General features: G+C 42.8%; 1 protein-coding gene across 1 annotated transcript in view; it reads right to left on the reverse strand.

The window, feature by feature from the left end:
• Positions 1-21204, reverse strand: part of HS6ST1 (heparan sulfate 6-O-sulfotransferase 1) — a 206937-nt gene extending 185733 nt beyond the window's left edge. The window contains exon 1 of the mRNA XM_072867527.1: positions 20144-21204. Coding sequence (XP_072723628.1) covers positions 20144-20661 — 518 coding nt within the window. The 5' untranslated portion in view covers positions 20662-21204. The remainder of the gene's footprint in view (positions 1-20143) is intronic.
• Positions 21205-23245: the final 2041 nt, after the last annotated feature.

Genomic DNA, 23245 nt, shown 5'->3' on the forward strand with positions numbered 1-23245 from the left:
CCAATGAACAGAAAACCAAACTCCTAAAGTCTGAAGGACACCTGTGTTGTTTCTTGCTGAGGATTGATTGCACAGGTAAATAGGTATCAGAGCTGCTGAACCTGATCATGCTAAACTTTATGCCTACATACCATAAAACGACACGGCTAAAAAGCTTAGAAATTGGGCAGTGGTCTGCTCACGTACAGCAATTCTCATAAAGAAGATCAACCAGTGACAAGAAGGTTTTTCCTCAAAGCCATTGTTCCAAATCTGCTTTTTCAGAACCTCCAGCATGTGTGTGGTGCCTGTCAAAGCTTCCCACAATCTAAACCTCCCACATCTCTCTCTTCATGGAAACAAAGTTGGATATGGACTAGTCAAAGTCAGGAAATAACCTGTCTGAGACTGCACCCTACAAGTTAATTGAGTAACAGTGCAGCCTCACTGAACCCATGCAAAATTAAACCAGAAAAAGCCTGAAGGCAAATGGAGATTCCTGGCCAGTGAACTAAGGTACCTTCCAGTGTCCTCTTGCTGCCTTCCTTTTCTACCAGGATGCAATCAGATGCAGCACATAAACCCAAGCAGTGTTGCCACACAAGGCCAGACAAAGATTAATTGCACCAGAGCCTCTGTCTTGCTGCCCATGAAATCAATGGCTCTGAGCTACAAGTTTGCATGAACAGCCCAACGTTTTTTCTGTCAGAGACATGAGTCCTCTTTTGTCCACTCCAGATGAGATCAATACTATAACAGCACTCTTCAGCACGACACCTGATCTCCCGACAGCTGGATGAGCCACAGCCCAGCTCTGAGCTCTCCCACTGCCGCAAGAGCTCTGAGGAGAGCTGGAAACGGAGTCCCTTAGTGCACCTCTCCTGAGACCATGAACCACAACTGTTATCCGCGCTTGAATTTCATTACTAAATTGTTGAAACTAAACCCAGACTTTTCTCGTAAGTGGCTAAGAATCCTATGACAGGTTCACTTAGTTTTGTGGCTTCCAGCCAAATAAACCAATTCCATCTTTCTCAGGTTGAAAGTTAGCTGAGTGTCTGCATTCATAATTCTTTTTTTCCTGATATAAAGGAATAGAGATGAAGAGGGAAGGGGAGGTGGCACCAAATGGTTAAAAGAAAAAAAAAAAAATTAAAAAAATTGTAGAAGGATGCTTGCTCCAGTGTGTGAGAAAAACAGTTAATGCATGGAGGCTCTGTACAACATTTGTAGCCGACCTCCTGACACTCTGATGGCACAGTTCTTATCTCTGGTAAAGACTGCTGCAGCAAGCAGAAGAAACAGCAAATACTTTTGACTCAAGAATATGGCAGAGATGCTCACTAACCTTCCCCTCTGAGGCAGGCAACCAGCTGTAGTACTGTAGTTCCTCTCAATCCAAACACAACAGGTTTTACATCGTAATATTTGAAGGTATGTTATCATTTCAATTTATAGCATGCAAGTAACACCATGAAACCTGTGGGCATGTTTTTGTTGCACAGCAGGCGTGAAGCAGCTTACCCATTTCTGCTGAGGTTGAAACACTGCACCTTACCATGAGAGAAGAGCAAGCACCAGGCAGGCTGAGCAGAGCAACGACCTGCCAGCAATCCACACCCTCACCTGGCAATAAGTTGTTAGCGGAGTCATACCCCTAACAGCTCGTACTTCAAAAACACCTCCCTTCTCCCAAACAAGGGGAACTCTAATTAGATATACACAGGAACCAAAACTACAAAACTATACAAATTTTGAGAAAGCCGAACTCCATATTTAAAGCTCAGATCCATGTTTATTTCTGGTACCAATGCCATGTCTCTCTGTCTTCCTGCCAACTGATACTGGAAAGCTGCTCCTGTCTCCTGGGCTAGCTTACAATTCACTGTCTTTATAAAAACTTCTTCAGAGCTGTATAGTGCCGTTACAAAGGAAAGGAAAAATAAGAGCACCCAGTACCTGCCCAAGCTACTGAAGTGACTCCTGCTGTGACTACGTCCAAAAACCTCACCATTTCAAAGGCCAGGTTTCTCCTACTCCCCATTTTGTGGGCCTTTGAAGCGACTTTTCTAACTTCAGCAAGTTAAAGTTCAACATTTTTGGTCCTTGTGTCCAAGAACCACTTGGATACAAGTTTGGATATTCCTTGTATCACAGAACTAAAGTGAGACGACTCATGGAGGTCAGGATTGCAGTTTTGACACTGCCCTAGATATGCTCCAACAGCAGTGACATACTCTGTACCTGTGTCCCATTCTACCATCACTATTTTATTTACAAAGAGCAGAAGAGCACTCTGGCATGACAGAGAGGCTAGCTGATGAAATCAGAAATCAGAGGAAGCCTTACAACATCACGAATGACTTGGCCATTCACATATTTTGGTTCGTACATTTAATTCAATCTTACATGCTCAACTAAGACTGCAAAAGAAACAGGGGTCTATTTAGTGCCATATAGATAGTTGCATTTGTAGAGAGGACAGCTGTTGCCTAAGAGCAGCATTGAAAGTACTGACCAGATATGAGCTTTTAGCACATTAAGCATGTTCTGCATTGATCTAGTGACCTGGGGGCAAAAAGCTCTGGATATCTCCTTACAAGACCTCAAGGCACTGGTCCTGCCTCCATCTCTATCCAAGTAGACCACTTAAAAGTACCACTCATGCTTATATTCCTCATCCCTCTCCTGTGACACCATCAGCTGTGTGCTGAACAGAATGAAGAATGAATTTCTCAAAACCTGCCTGCAGCTTTCCCCTTCAGGCTTGGAAGTGTGATTTAAAAGCATGGCTTAGAAGCACGTGAACTTTTATAGAGTTTAAAGGGAGCTTAAACAGCTAGGCCTTTGTTTCAACTTGCATCATCAAGCAGGGTGGGGGGGAAAAAAAAAAAGATTATGTGACATGTAGTGTAGTTCTAGCTTTAGCTGTTAGTCACGTTTAAATTAGTTATAAATAGGAAGGGGGAAGAAAGGCCAATAACCAGAATGAATTGGTATAACCAGCTCCTACTCCAAGTTCCCTCACCACTATAAACACTTGCTTAATTATTTTCTGGAGCACAAGGCCTGTATTCTTAATTGCAGAAATCCACTAAGATCCAGAGTTCCTACTCACACGCAGTAACTGGATTTGTTTGAAGGGAGGACTGCTTGTGCTTTATCCTGTGGGAAGTTGTTAACGCCCAGTCATTTCCCCCTTGTATTCTCTCCTCACTGACCCCAGAGAGACCACTTCACATGAACGAGAGTTTTTCTTTTTGAGACAGGGATATTACAGCAGTATGCACTATACAATAAATCCTAAAGTATCCAAGAAGTTAATAGCTGACACCTTTGGAATTCACGAGCTCTGGTTCCAATCTACACTAGGTTTTTTTCTGCACAGATAAAAAAATTATTTTCAGAATAATTCAACATGTCATGTTTCATACAGATATAGCATCCTGCTTGAGTTTAACGCATCTATTGTATCTTGGTTTGGTTTAAACTTTCACAAACATCCCAACACAAACATATTCCCATGAAAAGGAGTGAAGAGCCATATAAATTCCTCGGTATGTAAGTAATTCCACTGACTTCCATAAGAGAAAGCTGTTCTCAGATCCTTTCTGCACTAGGCAAGAGTCTCTAAATCTTTCTTACCCACAATAGTATAGTTGACAAATATAACTGTTCTTTTTGTTCTCATGAGCAGTTATTTCCAGATTTGGGATTGGCCAGGCTTCAATCCAGAAAACAGACTTTTCATGACAATCCCCAAATAACTTCAGAAGTCAGGAAATATCCTAGTTAGGAAAGGGGTGGATTCATCCTGCCTGAAGTATTTGGCAGACCAAGCATCCCACATCTCCCAAATGTTCAAAGAATCCATCCTTCAATTGCTGCAAGATTTCCAGCTGGGTGTTACACTGACAACCAGTGCTTTATCATAGCTAACCGCTATCCACGCAGTATACAGGAGAAACTATTGATCATCCAGCAAGTTTTATAAACTGCAGTTGCACCCTTCCTATTGTGATTTATATTGTCATTATAGTCCAACTACACCTCAAGTGTCAAGTCCTCCCCCTCCAACACTAGCTAGAGCATAAGGAAGAAAATGTTCTCCTCCAGAAGGCCTTTTGAGAGAAAGCCTCAGGGGGAAGTTATTTCCAAATGGAAGTAGTCATGCTGTGGACAGTCTGCAGAAGATTTACTTCCGCATTTGTTTCAGGATATTTAGAAAAACTTTACTTATAGCATCTGATTGAGTAACAGGAAATCTTCTCACAGTTCCTTTGTTACACAGTCCAATCCGAGCTCACTCCTTCAGCAGATCCTGAGACAGGAAAGATGGTACTGTACAACCCTCCTTGTGGTGAGGCATAACCTACCACCATCCTAGTATAAGCACATGGTTGAGCACTCAACATGCACATATTGTAATTCTAGATTTGGTGTCCTGGCATATCCCATGGCAAGCAGTTTAACCTTTGTCTCTGTTTCTGCATTTATAAAAAGAACACAAAATATCCCAGCATGGTATAGCGATTAACAGTTATACTGTAGAGGAATTTGAAGAAGCAGAGTATGCACACATACACATCCCATCTATATGCTCTTCAAGAACAATAGCCCTTACATACCTTTGCTAGGCAACGGCTTTGTCATCTGTGGTTTCAAGACTGGAAAACTAATGGGATACAAACATTTCTCCATTTTTGTGCAGACGACCTATTTCAAAAGAGCTCCAAGGTAATACATGCAACAGATAATACAATAAAAAATAACTACTGTTAAAATACTTCAGGTCAGGTGGCAAGTAGCACTCTCCCTGGATATGAAAAGTAGGCAAAGTTCTCTGCTACCTTTTAGAGATGATGCCTGGGCTATTCACAAATACAAGCTGACATCCAGGTATAGCAAGAATCTTCCCTTTTTATGCACCAAAAGAGTTTTGCTGCTGGTACTGCTTTCTTCACACGCTGTTGTCCTGGCCCAGTCACAAAGGACAAGCTCTCTTCACGGCTTTGGCGACAGGTGGTGGGGAACAATGCATGGTTCCCCCAGGTGTCATGAGATAAGCAACCCCTGCAATTGAGAGCTCAACGGTTTGGGAGGAATATAAAATCTGTGCTGAACAGCTACAAAACCCAGCACCCCCCCACACGCATGTATCACCTTCCAGTTTAGCAACATAAAAGCTGGCTGTTCAAATAGTGTGCGTAACTCAGCCTTAGCATTGTCAAACAAACACAAAAACTTGCCTGAGCAAGCTGGGGCAGACAGCTGGGTTAAGAACAGTTTCTACTAGCTTCCCTGAAGTACTCAGCAATATGGGCAACAATCCAGCTTTTGTAATACACAACTTCCACGCCCCTGGCTGGGCCTTTTGCTGGGATGGAAATAGGATGTACAATTTCCTACTGCTTTCCAGTTGGTGAAATCCTATTAGAGTAAACAAAACTGTCTTCATCAACCAATTTCAAAGGTTCAGACAAAACAAGTGGATTTCTCCTGCTGACAGCTACTGTTATAAGCACCATCAAAACATTTCAGCTAACTACAGGAAAATTTCTTCCCAGGAACTGCTGGCATAGGCAGGTTAACACCTAGATAAGAACCGCTGGCATAAGCATAATCCAGAGAAATCTTCAGTAACATTTCTGAGAAAATGAAGTTCAAGGAAGACCTGGCAGACACAAAGACCTGATTGACAGGCCCATGAAAGTGAAATGGCTTCAGCCCCTGTGTCCTGGTTTCAGCTAGGATAGAGTTAATTTTCTTCCGAGTAGCTGGCATGGTGCTGTGTTTTGGATTTTAGCATGAGAATAATGTTGATAACACACTGATGTTTTAGTTGTTGCTATGTAATGTTTACTCTAGTCAAGGACTTTTCAGCTTCTCATGCTCTGCCGGGTGCACAAGAAGCTGGGAGGGGCACAGCCAAGAGAGTTGATCCAAACTGGCCAAAGGGCTATTCCATATCATACCACATCATGCTCAGTATAGAAACAGGGGGGAGTTGGCTGGGGGGTAGCAATCGCTGCTTGGGGACGGGCTGGGCGTCGCTTGGGTGGTGAGTGGTTGTATCACTTGGTTTTTTTCCCTGGGTTTTGATCCTCTCGCACTCTCTTGTTGTTTTCCTTCTCATTACAATTTATTATTATTTTGTTGTTGTTCCAATTATTAAACTGTTCTTATCTCAACCCACGAGTTTTCTTGCTTTTGCTCTTCTGATTCTCTGCGCCATCCCACCAGGGGGTGGAAGGTGACCGAGTGGCTGCCTGGTACTTAATTGCCAACTGGGGCTAAACCACAACACCCTGCTTGAGCAAGCAGGATACTCCAGGACACGCAAAGCCAGCCACCTCCGGGCAGCAAGGATATGTGATTCTTTTCCCTCACACAACACCATGTTTGGCCACGCTGATCCACTCATTTACCACGCTACTAGCTTATCATGCAGGAACCTGTTTCCCGAACTGAGAAAACTGAAAGGAGTGTGTAAAACTTTCGTATCACAGCCACTGCAAGTTAATCCATTTCAAAGCACTAATCCTGATTTTTGAGACCTCCCTTGAGCTTTGATTAGGCTTTCAGGGAAAGACACCTTTCTTCTTTAATGCACTGCTACATCACAGAAGCTGCTATAAGCAGCATGTCACAGCATGGAAAACCTTCAAACTAGCTGAAGGCAAACCCACAACCTTTTCAGTTGTCTCAAGGCAGCTAACACACTGAGGAAAAAGTAAAAAAAGTTACACAGAACTTGCCAAATTATTCTTCCAAGGAGTTGCATAAATCATATTATAAAAATATATTCTTAGCAGTTGCCAGTTAAAGATCTAAATATGTTTTACAGGACAAATGCCTTTAAAATTTACTAAGCTAGTTGTCTCACAAACTATATTTATTCTCACTAGACTTCTTAAGTATTTTTCTTCCATATCGTAGTCCAGTATTATTCCTTTAAACAATTACACACGTTTCAGTGTCAAATCCTACAGAACTCCCAAGGCAAAGAAATTTGGTGGAAAGAAAGGCAAGAAATTCAAACTACGTCTTCACTAAGATCAAAGACTTTATGGTTATTTAACAAAAAGCTTTATTGGTAACTAACAGACCATCTAATACCTGAAAATACTAGTCAACACAAGGTATGTGTGGGTTGTTCTTTTTTCCTCATCCTCAGTTATGGACTGATTATCTCATTTTTCTTCTATCCCCAACCTCAGATGCTCCTTTTACAGCCAGAAGTTAAGTACAATTCCTCCTGCCATTGAACAACTTTGATATTCCCTTTTTGGTGGGAGTCACATCAGTCCTCATGACATATGATCAAACCCAAGTTCACACTAATAGAATTGTGGTAGCTGTTTTTCAGTCCCTTCTTGACATACCCAAGTCACAAGTAAGAGATCACCTACAGCGAGCCCTCTCTTATTAGAAATAGTCAACAACAGGGTTATTTTGTTAAATCAAAACTCATGTATCATTCGGTGATCTTTGTTTTATCTTCTCAATATTTGGAGTTGGCATTTTCTTAAAAAAAAAGAAAATGACGCTCTCATACAAACTGCTAGCGCACTTGTCTGCTTGGAGCCTGACTGACTTCTGAACACTCGGGGTTGAAAATTGGTAACTGGCTATTAAAGTGTAACTACTGAAAACAGTAATTGGCTAATTTTGAGTTTCTGTAATACATGTGTTTGCTACGTATGACTGGCTGCATAAACAGGTGTCAGCTTCATCCAAATTAGTAAAAGTCATGAAAACAACCCTTTCTCAGTAGTGTTAAGAGGCTCATCCTAAGACAGTAATACCTCACTCAAAAGATTTAAGTGTCTTGACTGTATTAAATTTGACTGTTGAGATTAACAGTTGTTTCTGCTATATGGGCATAGTTACATTTTGTAAGCCTAAAACTTTCTGACCTATTAAAAAAGGGTTTCTTCAAGAATCAGAACAAAAAGAAAACCCAAATAAAAATCTCAAGACACAACCAGTGTTTGAAAACAGATGCATGGATTTTCTTTTCATATTGTGGAACATGTGGGGTTCACAGTGCTGGAGTACGACCACCCTCTCCATCAAAACAAGTCTGCGAATTAAATATATAAAGCACAGGACATTTTTTTAGTTACTTCCTGCCATGTTAGGCCTCAAGCTGCTAGTCTACTCAGCCTCAGAAACTCTCAAATGCATGCGAATGGTAAATGGACTACATTCACATCACAACTAAGAAAGGTGGAGGAAGGTGATCACACAGAGTTATACGAAGAAACCTTGGTTTAAAAAAAAAGCCAAAAACAAGCACAAGTTTAAATAAATGATTTCACCCTCTTCTGACTTACCCTAATTTAACAAAGCACATGATGTCTTGCAAGAGTATGAAGCATTCAAAGAGTAATGCATCCTATTAAACACATTTTCCCTTTCTAAGAAAATATAGCCGATTTCACTTCTTTATTAAGTGATTACTTTAGAAGCACCCAAAAAGTGATCAGATGGTTTGGAGCACATTGTAGGACTTTCTGGGCATAAGGGACTACTCTGACCATGGCTTGCACACCACACAGGATGAAGAGTCAAGTCATGGGCATCTAAACAAAGATGACACAGCCTTCAAGTAAACTAAGCATACAACAGAGAAGGACCCTGGCATTTCAACTCCTGCTTCAGCACCACACATTTCTGAGGATGTCTAATCAAAATACCAATGCTAACCTTTTCCATTGATAATAGCATTCATGGTGTATAACAGTGCAGGTCTATGAGCTCTCAGTCATGAACAATAACCAAGGAACTTTGCATTTCAACACAGGAAACTTCTCCCTTGATAAGCAGATTGGGCATATTAGAAAGCATGACTGAATTTGCCTGAAAATTCAAGATGTGATGGAAGTGGGGACTACTGGCTGATTCAGAGTTCAAGTCCTACTTCTAGTAACTTATGAGAGTGAGAAGGATTAGGCAGTAAGACATCTCTAAAGTGAAAGAGGAAGATTTAGTTTATCAAGTTCAGGAAAATAGTATTGAAGTAATCAAGGCACAAGAAGATGCCAGCCTGGAGGAAAGTGTTAGTTCAGGGAATGGAAAATAAAGGTTGTTCAGATATGATAAAGAAATAACACACTGCTCGGACAAAGCCTGTTTGCAAAGTACAAGAGAAAGTGCAGGATTAAATGCTATGCCCAAATAATGGCTTGAATAAAGAAGGGCAATATTGAGTCATTAGTCTTTAGCATAATATCACATTTCAAAACCAAAGCTACTGTTAGCAACAGTAGGAATCCTGATACATGTAACACAATATGGTTGTTAAAAATACAGGACCTCACTACAATAATGACTCAATGTCCAGATGGAGACTGGTGTCAAGCCGTGTCCCTCAGGGGTCTGTACTGGGACCAGTACTATTTAACATCTTCATCAATGACACAGACAGTGGGATCAAGTGCACCCTCAGCAAGTTTGCAGACAACACCAAGCTGAGTGGTGCAGTTGACATGCCTGAGGGACAGGATGCCATCCAGAGGGACCTGGACCAGCTGGTGAAGTGGGCCCACGTGAACCTCATGAGGTTCAACGAGGCCAAGTGCAAGGTCCTGCACCTGGGTTGGGGCAGCCCCCACTATCAATACAGGCTGGGGGATGAAGGGATTGAGAGCAGCCCTGTGGAGAAGGACTTGGGGGTACTGATGGATGAAAAGCTGGACAGGAGCTGACAATGCACACTCGCAGCCCAGAAGGCCAACCGTATCCTGGGCTGCATCAAAAGAAGCGTGGCCAGCAGGTCACGGGAGGTGATTCTGCCACTCTACTCCACTCTCATGAGAGCCCACCTTGGAGTCCTGCAGTCAGCTCTGGGGTCCCCAGCACAGGAGAGGCATGGGCCTGTTGGAGTGGGTCCAGAGGAGGGCCACCAAAATGGTCAGAGGGCTGGAGCACCTCTCCTATGAAGAAAGGCTGAGAGAGTTGGGGTTGTTCAGCCTGGAGAAGAGAAGGCTCCGGGGAGACCTTATTGCAGCCTTTCAGCACTTAAAGGGGGCTTATAAGAAAGATGGGGACAGACTTTTTAGCAGGGTCTGTTGCAATAGGCCAAGGGGTAATAGTTTTAAACTAAAAGAAGGTAGATTCAGACCTGATGTAAGGAAGACATTTTTTACGATGAGGGTGGTGAAACACTGGACCAGGTGGCCCAGAGAGGTGGTAGATGCCCCATCCCTGGAAACATTCAAGGTCAGGTTGGACAAGGCTCTGAGCAACCTGATCTGGTTGAAGATGTTCCTGCTCATTGCAGGGGGGTTGGACTAGATGACCTTTAAAGGTCCCTTCCAACCCAAACCAGTCTATGATTCTATCAAACTAATGGTGAAGTCTTTGGCCAGATCTAAGACTCTACTGGAGTCAGGCTATGTATACACTAGAAAGATGCTGCCATTTTTAAACACATATGGAAATCTCGTCAAACAAATCAGAGGAAAACTTCAGGGCAAAAAAAGGCTCAAGATTATTTATTTTGGTTGTGTTGCAAATAATAACACCAACCACAATATTATAATCAGTGATGGAAACTCCACTCAGATGCTTGGAACAAGAAGTTCCAGTTTTGTCCCCCTAGAAAAGATGCTAAGGCATTTCCTTATCTGAAAGGGCTCCTATGCGTATGTACTGGCTTTCCTGTACAGTATACAATGGATGAAGTATTCCCCTTAATGGGGGTTTTCATCTAAATGACCGCTACTGTACTTGCTGCAGCAGCCAGGACAAATCTGTTCAATCTTCCTCCTTGCAGAACCACCCAAGTCATATCTGTCTTTTCTCTTTCAAAGACCTAAAAAAAGGTACAGGTGGCAAGAAAGAGAAGAGAAAGAGTCAAAGAACACAGGAAGGTAATCCTGTCTTTTATGATTTAAGGCATGTTAACAGAAGGGAAGGTTGACTGATTATGATTATACTCTGCGATTCTTGTGCTCCTTGTTCTTTCCCCATCTCCACTAGGAAAGCAAAACCTGTCAGGAAACTGGTGAGTCAGCATGCTGCTGCTGTTTGTCTTAGCTATGAGGCATTGATTTTTTTCCCAATGCTTTGATATAGGGTCACAGGTATCCTAACTAAAATCTTTACTGAGAGCAAAGGGGTCACGGCAGCAAGAGCTGTTAGTTTAAACAAAAAAGTCAATTCTATTTTTACAGTATTTGTTTGGGCATTTAAATTTTCTGAGAGACCTGAGGGGAAAAAATACAAAAAAGACTTTTTTCTTTAAGCTGCTTAAGATAGAAAAGGAAAGAACAATGCATGCTTTTCACACAATCTTCTTTCAAAAGTCACTGAACATCTCCCTGTAATCAGGTATCCTATACAAGTGTATGTCTAATTAACACAAGAACTAGAGTACCTCCCATACGTGGAAGGAGTTTTTAGAAAGCAGCACTTCTACTTCTTTAGCACTTGTCCAGAAACTAGGCCCCTTGCAACATTTCTGAAATTAGACAATGAAAAGTCACCAGGCATTTTGAAACTCTAAGCAATGCTATTTGGCCAGAAAATCTTAAATCGTCTTGTTAGTACTTAAAGATTAACATTAACCAAAAAAGAAATTTGGTATATTTTAAAAACAAAAATGCAAAGGCAGCTCAGGAAGCTCAGAGGTCTCCCCCCTTGCGTAGAAGAGCTCCATAAAAGGAATGATAATATTTCAATCTGCAGTGAGGTGTAATCAAAGAATCTCTGCTTAATAAGCTGAAGATTAGTTATGAAGCTAAACACAGAGTCAGACCATAAAAAGTTAATTGCAAATCACTGTTTTCTTGTTTAAATTGGCAGGAAATTATGAAATATTTCCTCTATAAAAACATAGGTGAGCCATTATGTAGAATTTACCATTAACAGGGTGGAAGGAAGGGAAGTACAGAGCAAAGTAGTAATAACATGTTAAGAAATCAGTCGCTTCTGAAAGAGACAAAGTCACGGGGCAGGAAAGGTCTGTACATTAACATGTAAGTCTGAGATTTATGGTCAATGCCAGCTTTAAGACAGACCACTTAAAAGTTGTTTTAGCTTGTGAATGAATATAACATCAGGTGCTATTTACTATATACTTTTGTAAGAGGCTTTGAGATATACAGGTGAAAGAGCTATGTAATTAGTACTGCTAAGAAATTCAGGTTACCGTTAGAGGTGGACAACAGGAGTTTCTAAGCCTTTCTGCTTGCATCATCGGAACAGAGATGCCCTAGAATATTTCATATCTTTAGCTCTACTCAGCAGTTTGTAGGGATGAAGCAGCATTCAGTATAGTATATCATACTTCTGAGGCTAAGCACATAAATGAGAATGGATGTATGCCATTTAATACAAGTCGAAACAACTAAACCTTATTAAGTATATTATGTGCTTTTTGTCTGATGACCTCTCTCTGCATGGACCTTTCCTGAAAACACTTTTTCCAGTTATGAGATATCTCAGGCTCCAATAGCCATGCATTGGTAAATAGCTCCTCCTTTGGCAGGAACACACAAGACTATCTGAAGCATCCTCTTCAGATCTGAAACTTGACATGCTACAGTACAGAGGTGTTTAAGTCTCTTTGTGTCTTTGTGGCAATAATCTCCAAAGGACTCTTCAGAGAGATTCTCAGGCTAGATTTTCAGCAGAGTACTCTGTTACGGAAATAGCAGGGTGAACAAAAATACATCAAACAGCGATTACAGAACCTGTGTCGCCTTGAAAGTATAGTAGGGGTTATTTTTTCCTCATCAATTCTACTTTAATTCCTTTAGAAAAAGTAGATATCTTTTTTGTTTTTAAGGTCAACTACCATTTCAGAAACAAGAGAATTTGTAACATACTACTTCGGCTCTGTGTTCCTCCTGTGCTTCATATACTCTTTAAACACACTATCATTAACATCTTTGTTTAGGAAGACATTTGTTTCTGATGTTTAAGTATCATCCCCTTCCATCCACATCAAGCAACGCTCCATCAAAAAATCTTGACTCGGCAGCTATCACAATTGTGATTATTAGGAACTAAAGACTATGCTTTATCTTTGCTCGACAAAGCACAATTTCAGTCAATAATGGAAAATTCTCTCTACTCTAATACTTTCTGGAAATACAAGCATAAACGAAGATAAGCTTTGTGGAGTTAGACTATGCCACTTTTGCTTTCTAAAGCAAGCACAAGCCCAAGTGGTCACTGACAAAATATTACCTATTTAAAGCATTACTACCACAAATTTTGTAAAGTTGCTGCCAAATAACTGGAAGTTTAAAATAAAGAGACACAAAGCAGCGACCTCGGTTCTATGACTGACTGAAGGCAATTGTCCATGCTGCTTTCCCACTTTTTGAGATTTACAAAAGCCATAACCTGTAAAAGACAGCAGGGTGTAGAGTAGGGAGACTCAGAACATGTGTGATACATTCGATAAGACAGATACTCCTAACTGAATTTAAAATCAGGTGTGTTCTATCTGTACAGTCACTCTTCACTTCCAGGTCAAAGTAACAAGAATACCACAGCCACAACCACAACCCCGTTGACTAATCTCTATCATTATTCTTCTGTGGCTCTGCTTGTTGCTGCTGTGACTAATATTCATGTTAGAAACATGTTGGCAAGGAGTCATCTAGGACTCTGATAAGAGCCGGAAGCGTGAGTATTGCGTACAAATATGACTCAGATAAGGCACATCAATTTCACCTATGAAATGAACTCACAAAGAAGTTTTCTTAAATAACTCCAGCCCTGCATATCCTGAATTACTTTCTAGAAAACAGGTCCCAGGTTACACTCCTCCAATTTCTACAACAGGCAGCCAAAAGCTTCTGCTGACTGCTGAACAAACCCATTAAGTCTAACCCTGCAAATCAATGAAGGAGGAGGCCATAAGAGGAGGCTAATCTCTTCCTCCTTCCTAGAAGAAACAGATGGCCCAGAGGGAAGGCAGTATTGTAATAGTCTCCAAGTTATAACATAATCTCCTCTAGCAGTGCTTTCTTAAGAGGTAGTATGACCTCTTCCAGTTCACATCCTTATATCCAACTAAAGACCTTCACCATTCTCCTGCAGGAAGAGGCCTCAACACATACCCAGGCATGCCCCACCCAGTCACACCAGGTAAGTCTGCAGCTTTTCTATCAGGCAATATCAAATTCACATACTTGCAGATCACACATTATTTTTCACCTACAGCCCCTACAGCACTAATGAACTCCAATTTCTTAAATCACAGATTTCTTTCAAGATGTGACGAAGTTCACAAGGTGCCACTGCTCAAGATCACATTAGTTTGGAAGAGATACACGCACACTAAAATTGCTCAATGAGTGATAGAGAACAGGCCCTCTATTTGGCATTTCAAGGTGACAAAAGAGGACCGTTCAACAGAGCCTTGAAGACAGGGCATGGCATCAGTTTCGCCAAGATGTTTCACACAAAGTGTTACAAACTGTAATCTCTAAGTAATTAACCTCAAAAAATTTGCATGCACTTTTTTATTTAAAACAATACAACAGCTGTGCATTTACAGTGGACCATTCCTTAAAGACTGTCCTTACCCTGGGACTATATCTCAAAGCATCCAGTTCAGTCATCAATAAAATTCAAGTCAGCTCTTTTAAAGTAATTATTTCTGAATTGGGGGGGGGGGGGGTGGAGGTTATTATCAAAGGTTTTACTCAGAATAGTATACTTTTTTATTTGTAGAGTAGGAAAAGGGCAAAAAGGCAAAATCTAAGGTCCAGGTAAAGAGCATTTGCAAACTTCTAAGCAGAAAAACAAAATTACTATGTTATGATGCAACTTTTGTTTAAAGATTAATGAAAAACAGCCAAATGCATAGTTTTGCAAAATCAGGTTAGTATACACTCAAGCAGGGACATATCTAAGGACACATCTTTTTGCTTTGCCAACAAAAGAAAAGAAATAGTAAGAGTAATTAAACCTGGTGTGCTAGCCAAAAATCTTAAGCTCAGATAAATACAGTACCTCAAACTTAAGGCAGCTATTTGAAGAGTTCCAACTTTCAACTACTTTTAGTTACTATGTCAAATTCAAAGATTTTCACTACAAAACTATCCAGACCTTCAGAACTGTTTGGCTCTGAAAGACCAGCCTGGCTTTATGGGTGAACACAACTGGGTGCAAAAGGTTTCATATCAGATTAACAGGCTTTAAAATACTCCACATGCTAAGGATTTGAGAGAAGAATTAGGCTACTGAAAATAGGTTTATATGAACACTTCCCCACCAGTTCTTAAGAAAAACTAGTCTGAGTTGAACTGGTGAGTAGAAAAAATGCCCCTTGCTCCCCACAGGCAGGTATTTCACAACGCGCAGCACACACAGATCCACACAGAATGATAAGCCTAAGCTTTTAAAAAGTGCTAATATTATAAAAATGATTTGGTAAAGCCTTTCATTCTCAAACAGTTGGTCTCTTGACAACGTGTCTCTGCAGCTCCTAAGCACACGTATAATAAAAACCTCATCGAGAACAGATCTCTGCAAACGGACAGATATGTGGTTGGAAGCTGTGAAAGTTCACACTTCAGAAAAATCAAACTAACAAACTGCTGAGCCCTGTTAATTGTTTCTTTAAAAAAAAAAGGCAACCCAAAACATAAGCTCTAAATAGCTTATCAGAGAGATTCTAAAACTTGGACCGATCTGTTTAAGGGCAGATTTTACTAACCTGCCATAGATTTCTTACATAAAAGTATGTTGATTACAATTTTTTTATTTCTAAAGCATATGAAATCTTGAGAAAGAATACTGAAGTTGTACACATGTTTTTAAAATCACAAAGAAATACTTTTGTCTATTTTTTTGTCCATAGATGAACTCAGAAACCAAACTTCTATGACGGACTAGCACAGAAACACATACACAAAAAAGCCAAGACTAAGCTAGTGTCTTGAGGTAGCTCATTAAAAAAAAAAAATAAAAAAAAAATCTACCTGGTGCTTGAAAGAGAATAACAGAAGGCAGAGCATGCATGTGAGCTGGGCGAGCACAGAGCCAGCAATGCCCTTCCAACACTCTACCAAGTACATGGGTTCTCCACAGCAACGGGCAGCTGGCACAAAATGTATTTTTAAAGGAGCTGTATTGCCTTCAAATCCCCTCCATGTGAATAATGTGTCTTCAGGAAAACACCAGCTTAGATGCTCTCGTTTTCATGAGACAGAAGAAATCGGCAGGATAGCAACACAGCCTAGGTTGTTTGGTTGTTTGTTTTTTTTTTTTCTTTGAGAAGAGGTGGGAGAGGAAGCACATAGAATTCCTTCAGCATAATTTATTTGTTTTACTGTTCCTGCAGCACATTACATTAGAGTCAAGCTCATGCATGAAGTATCCTACAAGGACAACTTCAGAACACCTAGCTCTGCTCTTGTGTTGGGAGCGCGGAAGAAGGATGCAGCCAGAAGGGCACTAAATCACATTTCCTCCAGGGGCTAACACGGGAACCTTTCCAACACCTCTAAGGGCTTTCACTCAGTCCTTCAACGGAGAAGATGGACAAGTTACTGGTGGATCACTTCTTAGATTTTTCTAATTCTGGAAGTCAAATTAAAGAACTGAGCTGACAGAAAAGTTTGGCTTTTTTTCAGAGTCAACTGAAGAGATTAGATCTCTTGCAGTTGTAGGTGAGACAAATTTAAGGGAGCAGTTCACAGAAGCTGCTTAGCCTCTAGTTTCTGAAATATCATCGTGATGACTCAAAGCACGCATCCTAGTATTATCTGCTTTAAAAAAAAAAAAGTCTTTTCTAGCAGTTATTTATGCCTAACAGTACAAGGAATGAATAGGCCTCCATCCCCAAAATCTTGGAATTTGCCCTCTACTAAAGCCATGAAGAGAACTGCAGCTAAGTGACTTAAATGATAAACATAGCCAGCTTCACAGTTCCTTGGAGTCCTAAGTTTTACAGCCCCCAAACAAATCAATCTCTTTCTTTTACTGGCTGTGTATAAAACATAACATTTTCCTCAAGAAGTGCTTGTCCAGAAGTCTTTTGAATACAAAACAGGGAAAGTCACTGGCAGGGGGGTGGGAGCAGGAGGGGGATGAGAACCAGTAGTTTGTTGGGTTTGTTTTGTTTTTTTAAAGAGTGCTGACCCATTAGAGCTAAAACACCCCTCTCTAACTGCTTACTATATGAATGCAAAAGAAAGAAAGGAAGGAAGAAAGAAGAAGAAGAAAAAAAATTGCAGTCTTTGGCAATCTAGGGCTCCTAATCATTAAGTCTAACACAGAACAGCAGAACAATAAAAAGAGAATTGCATTGTAAATTTATGTACCATGCACGGGTTATGGAATGTAGTGCAATAGGGCACTGTGCAGTGATAAAACTGCATTCCTTACAAAGTTAACAGCTTTAAGCTCATGATTTGTACATGTGGGCAATACTGAATGACCTTCATGCTTTCCAACATTCACTAGAAGGCAGATTTATTTGTAATCACAAGTCAGCTGTTTTGTTTTGAGGGATAAACATATAGTTGGAAGAACAAAGGTTTAAACTTTGCATTAAGTAGTAAATGCAGAGGCCAGTACATTAGCTTTAAAAGCTGAAGACTGTACTCCAAAATCCAGAGTGGATAATATCAGAATCTGAGTGAACCCTGTCAAAGTGGTTTACTGCTCCTTTTTCCTTTTTTTTTTCTTTTGAAAGAGAAAGATAGATACTTTCATAGTTCAGTTTCATTATAAAACAGTAGCCTCTCTAGCATATGCCTTCTGTAAAAACATGTCCTGTTTCAACATAAGAGATCCAACGTTCACAATGGACAAATAGTTATATTGCTCTTAGTGTAACGGATACAAGACAAGACTATCCTTTTTCTAACAAAGAAAATCCATCAAATTTTTATTTTAAACAAGCATTGCCTGTCTCTTATTCCCAGTTTTCTTTGACATGAAATAAATAATAGTTTGGAGAAGGTGCCTACTGAACTGGACTGCAGTACAACAGAGCAGTATCCTAGGACAGTATTATTAAAATAACCAGCAGCTGTTCATTGCACCAAAACCATCCCCAGTATACAATGAACAGTAAGTTCTAATTTTTGTTTAACAGACCAAGGCGATAAACCTTAGATTATCTAAAACTTCCACATCATAGTTCTTACACTGCTGAAAACGAAGTTCTAATTTAGATTTAAGGGAAGTAGAGAGACCACATTAAGCAGAACTATTTCTGGATATGCAGAGACATGAGGAAATGGGACAGGATTAATTATTTTTCCTGCACATCCAAAAATCAAGACAGTTAAGAAGCATATATTTCCTGATGTTCCAAAACAAATGGCAAAGAAAATCTTATTTACAAGCGTTTGAGATGAGGCAATAGGCTTCTGGTTCTCAACTTCCTATGAGTTGCAGTAAAGAATTTAATTGCTACTTCACAACCTGAAGTGCCCTGTTCTCAGGTACCTATACAAAACAACAACCGCTAAGTAGGATGAGACAGTTAAATACCGAACACATAGCAGATTTTAGTGCAAAATTGCCAACGGAAGCACACAAGGCTCTTAGGCAATTCATAAAACTACACAGGTCTTTATGTAAGGTTAATGGTTTGCTAGCCAAGTGCCAAGGTTCACAAAACGGGTAATTGTTTGTTTCTTTTTTAAATCAGATTTGAACTTTGTGCATTTTTCCTTCCAACACTTCACTAAAATCTCAAAAGCAACCAGATGGGCTAAGGATATTTTACTTATAGGTGTTTTCAAGCACCTTATTAATAAAATAAGAGACCACACAAAAGCCTGAATACTCAGCCCTTTACATACATACTTCAGTTTGCTGCTCCTGGGTCAGGCAGCATGACAGCAATCTGAGCACAGTACTTGGATGACTAACACTGAAACGGGTTGAAAACAGCAGCAATCATGACAGAGACAATAAAGAACGCCGGCAATCACACACAGCTCCAATGAAAGAAAAATGATTAAAAATCGCTTTTAAAAAACGCAGAGAAAAACAATTATGGTGCTAAAACATACTTTCTTAAAGGCCACTTTTCACTGAAGGGATTATGTATGGTATTAACAATACGCATATAAATAAAGCATATGGCATAAGCAAATGTTAGCCTAAGATCTTGGACACCTTTAAGAATGAAACTTTAAGGCAAACAGATTACAAAGTGTCATAATAAAAACACCAATATGTCAAGGAAGGTGTGCGTGGTGTTAAAAAATAGGGGTCAATTAAAAAAACCTGTCTCCTGAAAGACACAAAGGTATATTCAGCTAAAAGAACATAATAATCTTTGGAGATCTTAATATAAGCCAGTGGCTTTACCAGAGTACTTCAAACCGAAAATTCCTCTGAAACTTATCGTTTATAAAGAGACCAAGGTAGAGAAATAATGGGATAAGAGGGCAGAAATACATTAGGCGTTCAACGGGGATGCACTGAGGAGTGCTTTAGGATGGCTCTCCCTCTCTCCTGGTGCAGCGATGAGGGAGACACAAGGAACATGTAGAAGGTAGCTCCTTTCCCCAAAAGATTTCACCTCAGGTCTCCCATCAAGATAAACAGCAAGGAACACACGAAAGGGTATTTAAGGGATGTTTTCGGCAACGTGCAAAAAACTATCAGGCAGACTAGGCGGGTAAAACAAGGGAGTAAGTATGAGGATTGGTGGTCTGCTGTGCCTCTCCTCAGGTGCACTGGAGAACAATTTCAGCTGGAGGAAAAGGGGTGCACAGGTTAGGGCAAAGCTGATTAGAAGGCAAGCTTGAGACTAGAGTATGGTGTAACGGGTACTAAAAGGTGGCAAGTGAGGTCTGAGATAAAGACTACATGTTTAGAAAAGAGAGTAAGTGGCACAAATACATAGGCTTGCTAAGGGGTCCACAGAGGCTGCTAGAGCACAAGAACACGGGCTAAGGGTGCAGCGTGCTAGGTACGTGGGAGGGAAAGAGCAGTATATTTGCCTGGGAATGCAGAGGGAAGGTGCAGGGCACAGCCCGGAGGACGGGAGAGGAGGGCAGGTGAACCGGCTGAGGAAAGGTTCAGGGCAGGTTGGGGCACAGCACGTTAGCAGCACGCTGCAACGCACAGGGAGGGGGGCTCAACAGTGGAAGGGCCCGGGCAGGCGGCGGGGTGCGCGGCCCGAGGGGCAGCGGGGAAGGGGGAGACGGCGGCGGGCCGGTACCTGGGCGTCTTGGCGGCGGCGCTCTCCCGGCGGTCCAGCACTCCGGGCACGCAGTTGGTGAGCTCGGTCCAGTCGGCGTGCAGCCCGCAGCTCCAGCCCGTGGAGAAGCGGGAGAAGAGCCAGGTCTCCCGGCGGTTGGGGCGGTAGCAGGTGCACTTCTTCTGCCCGGGCCGGCAGTCGCAGGGCACCTCCAGCCGCACGTTTTGCACCAGGTGGCGGCCGAAGGTGGTGCCGCCGGTCTTCTGGATGTGCAGGAAGACGATCACGTCCTCGCCCTTCATGTCGAAGGCGAGCTCCCGCTCCAGCTCCCGCACGGGGAAGTAGTACTTCTTCACGTAGTGCGGGTCCGGCGTGGGGAAGAGGTCCAGCTCCTCCGAGTAGGAGCGGCCGCTGGGGGAACCCAGGCTCAGCCCCGGCCCCACGTACTGGTACAGGATAAGCATGAAGCACACCGAGACGGCCACGATCAGCAAGAACTTGCTGGTCCTCTCAACCATGGTCCTTCCCGCACGCTTCATGTGTCACCATCTCCCGGGGCTGCCAGCGCTGGGCAGACGGCGGCGGTGCCGGGGGGCGGGCGGCGGAACCGGGCGCCTGTGCCAGCCGCCTCCCCCCACTGCTCGCCGGAGCAGAGCCTCCCCGGGGGCGGCGGGCCGCTCCCTGGGTTACCTAGGCTCCCCGCTGTCCCCGCCCGCCCCGCCGCGGGCAGCGCCGGGAGCGGGGCAGGGGCAGCCCGCAGCCAGCCGCGCCGGAGGGGCCGCGGCAGAGCGGCGAACTTGGGAGAGAAGGGCAGGAGGGGGGCGGAGAGGGACCGAAATGCGAAACCAGCCCCCTCCCGCCCTCCCCCCGCTTCAGGAAGCCAACCCCATCCCGCCGCCGCCGCCTCCGCCGCGGCACTCCGCCGTGCCCCAGCCCCAGCGGCACCGGCACGGCAGTGCCCGCCCCCGCCGCCGGCTGCGCACGGGCTCGGCTCGGCCGGGAGCGAGCGCTTCCTGCCCGCGCCGCCCCGCGCCCGGCATGCACAGCGCCGCCGCCGCCCGCGCCGCCCCGAGCCCGCCCGGCTGCGGGCACACACCGAGCGGCGGCGGCGGCTGCGGCGGGGCCGCGCTGTGCTCAGCTCGGAGGCTCCGCCCGCAGCCGTTCCCGGCCTCGGCTCCCCGGCCTGGCGCGGGGCTGCGGCGCCGCCGGGAACGCTCCGCTCGCCGGCGTTCCCCCGGCCCCCGCGGGGCGGCCGCTTAAATCACTCGCACTGCGGAGCCGGGTGGGCTGCGAGGCGGCTGCGGCTCCCTGAAGCACTCGGCTCTCATCGCTTTCAGGGACAGCCTTTAAATGCCACCTTAAGGTTAATCCCGAACAGCGAGCCTTGGCACTCCTCAGGGGCTACATTTCTACTCCCTTTTTGAAACAATTATTAGTAACAAGAAAATTTGCATGGAAATAGCAGTAGGTCTTCCCACATGTGTCTGCTCCCGCTGCTGCCGCCACATGGGACACCGCAAGCCTGTAGTTGCAATGTCACAACTGGATGCAACAGGAAAATGCTCTGGTCACACAGAGGATGATGTCTGTGAGCAGGAAGGAGCTCGTGCACGCTATCAGCCACATAATTTGGAAATAATAGGTGAAGCTGAAGCAAAAGTCAACAGAGGTGTTATTTACAGAGAACTTTCCCAGCGAAATGCTTTCTGCTGATCTGTCAGGCAGCCTTCCGTCCAGCAGCGGTGCTGCTGCAGAATTCATTTGCAATACAGTAGTCTCACAAATGAAGCAAAACACTGGAGGACCGTAGCTGGCTTCCAGCAATATCCTCTGTAGGGCAGTAGTTAGCAGGTTGAGATGCTGTTGCAAGGAACAGTACAGTAAGGACCTACAGAGGCCGGCTGGTGTGCTTACAGCTAGGCTGAATCGCCTTACCCAAGCAGAGTCCTCTCCAGAAGGTGCGAGAAGGGTCCTGCGGCTGGTCTGTCAGCCCAGCGCCGAAAGGCAGGCGGGTTCACTGCCACAAAATGTCCAGGCAACCCCAGAAAATCACCTTCTGGTGCCTCCCTCCGCTGCCTGTCAATGGAGGATGAAATGTGGCCCCGTGTCAAAGAGCACAGTGAGGCTCATTGTAATGGCAGTCATGCTGGTACTTCATCTGGACAGGAGTTATTGTCTATGCAGAATTAATAATATAAACAATTGTTAATTTCTAGAAAAAAATCTCTAACTGAAATATCATGTCTCCTGTAATTACTGCTATTGGTGACAGTTTTCTTAGGTTTCCAGTGCTCTTTAAAACAGAAGTTACTACTAGATTTTAGTGCTCCGGCACTAAAATATTCCCATCAGATTACACTTTTTAATCCAAGTCGTGTCTTATGTAAGTGTAAGGAAACACATGCAGATGAGCTGTTGTTAAACACTGGGTCAAATTTATAAGGGCTTAGGAGGAAATAAGATCCCAGATTTTCATTTGAACACCATGGCTGATAAATCTGCTAGACTTTGAGATGGCTGCATTACTCACAAGTTGTGGAGCCCCAGTGAGTTATGCAGTTCTTCCCAAACAAGTAACAATAAAATGTTTATAGCACCCAAAAGCATCATATATTGTCTTCAAAACATTTATTTTGTTTGATATTTTCCTCTTAAAAGTCTGCTTCTGATTTTCCTCTTTTCATGTAGGTTGGTAACTCCAGAAACAATGATGTCATTCTTATACACAAAGTTCAGCTACATCCAGAAGCATAGTATAAACCCAATTTAAAGGTTTGAAATTTATATTATGATTTAGGAAATACAAGCATATATGTGAGGTTTACATACACGGTTGGACTATACACCGCAGCATAAAAAATGCAGAGCAGATTTTAGGACTGCAATGTGTTTGCCTGCAGTTATAAATGTATAAATATTTAGGAATGACGGAACTATGAAGAAATCAGCCATTAAGTTAATTCCAGTTACATGAGCTATTTATTGTTAATGAATTGTTTTAACCGTAAGATATAAAATATTTTGGCCTTTTTCTTTAGTTATACAGATGGAGATATTCCAGTGGATTTCATTGCTGATTTTTATTTGTGGTAAGTATAGTGCCTGTTAGTTTGTGAAAGAACA

Source organism: Ciconia boyciana, chromosome 7 (assembly GCF_034638445.1).
Source record: "Ciconia boyciana chromosome 7, ASM3463844v1, whole genome shotgun sequence".
NCBI classification, from domain to species: domain Eukaryota; kingdom Metazoa; phylum Chordata; class Aves; order Ciconiiformes; family Ciconiidae; genus Ciconia; species Ciconia boyciana.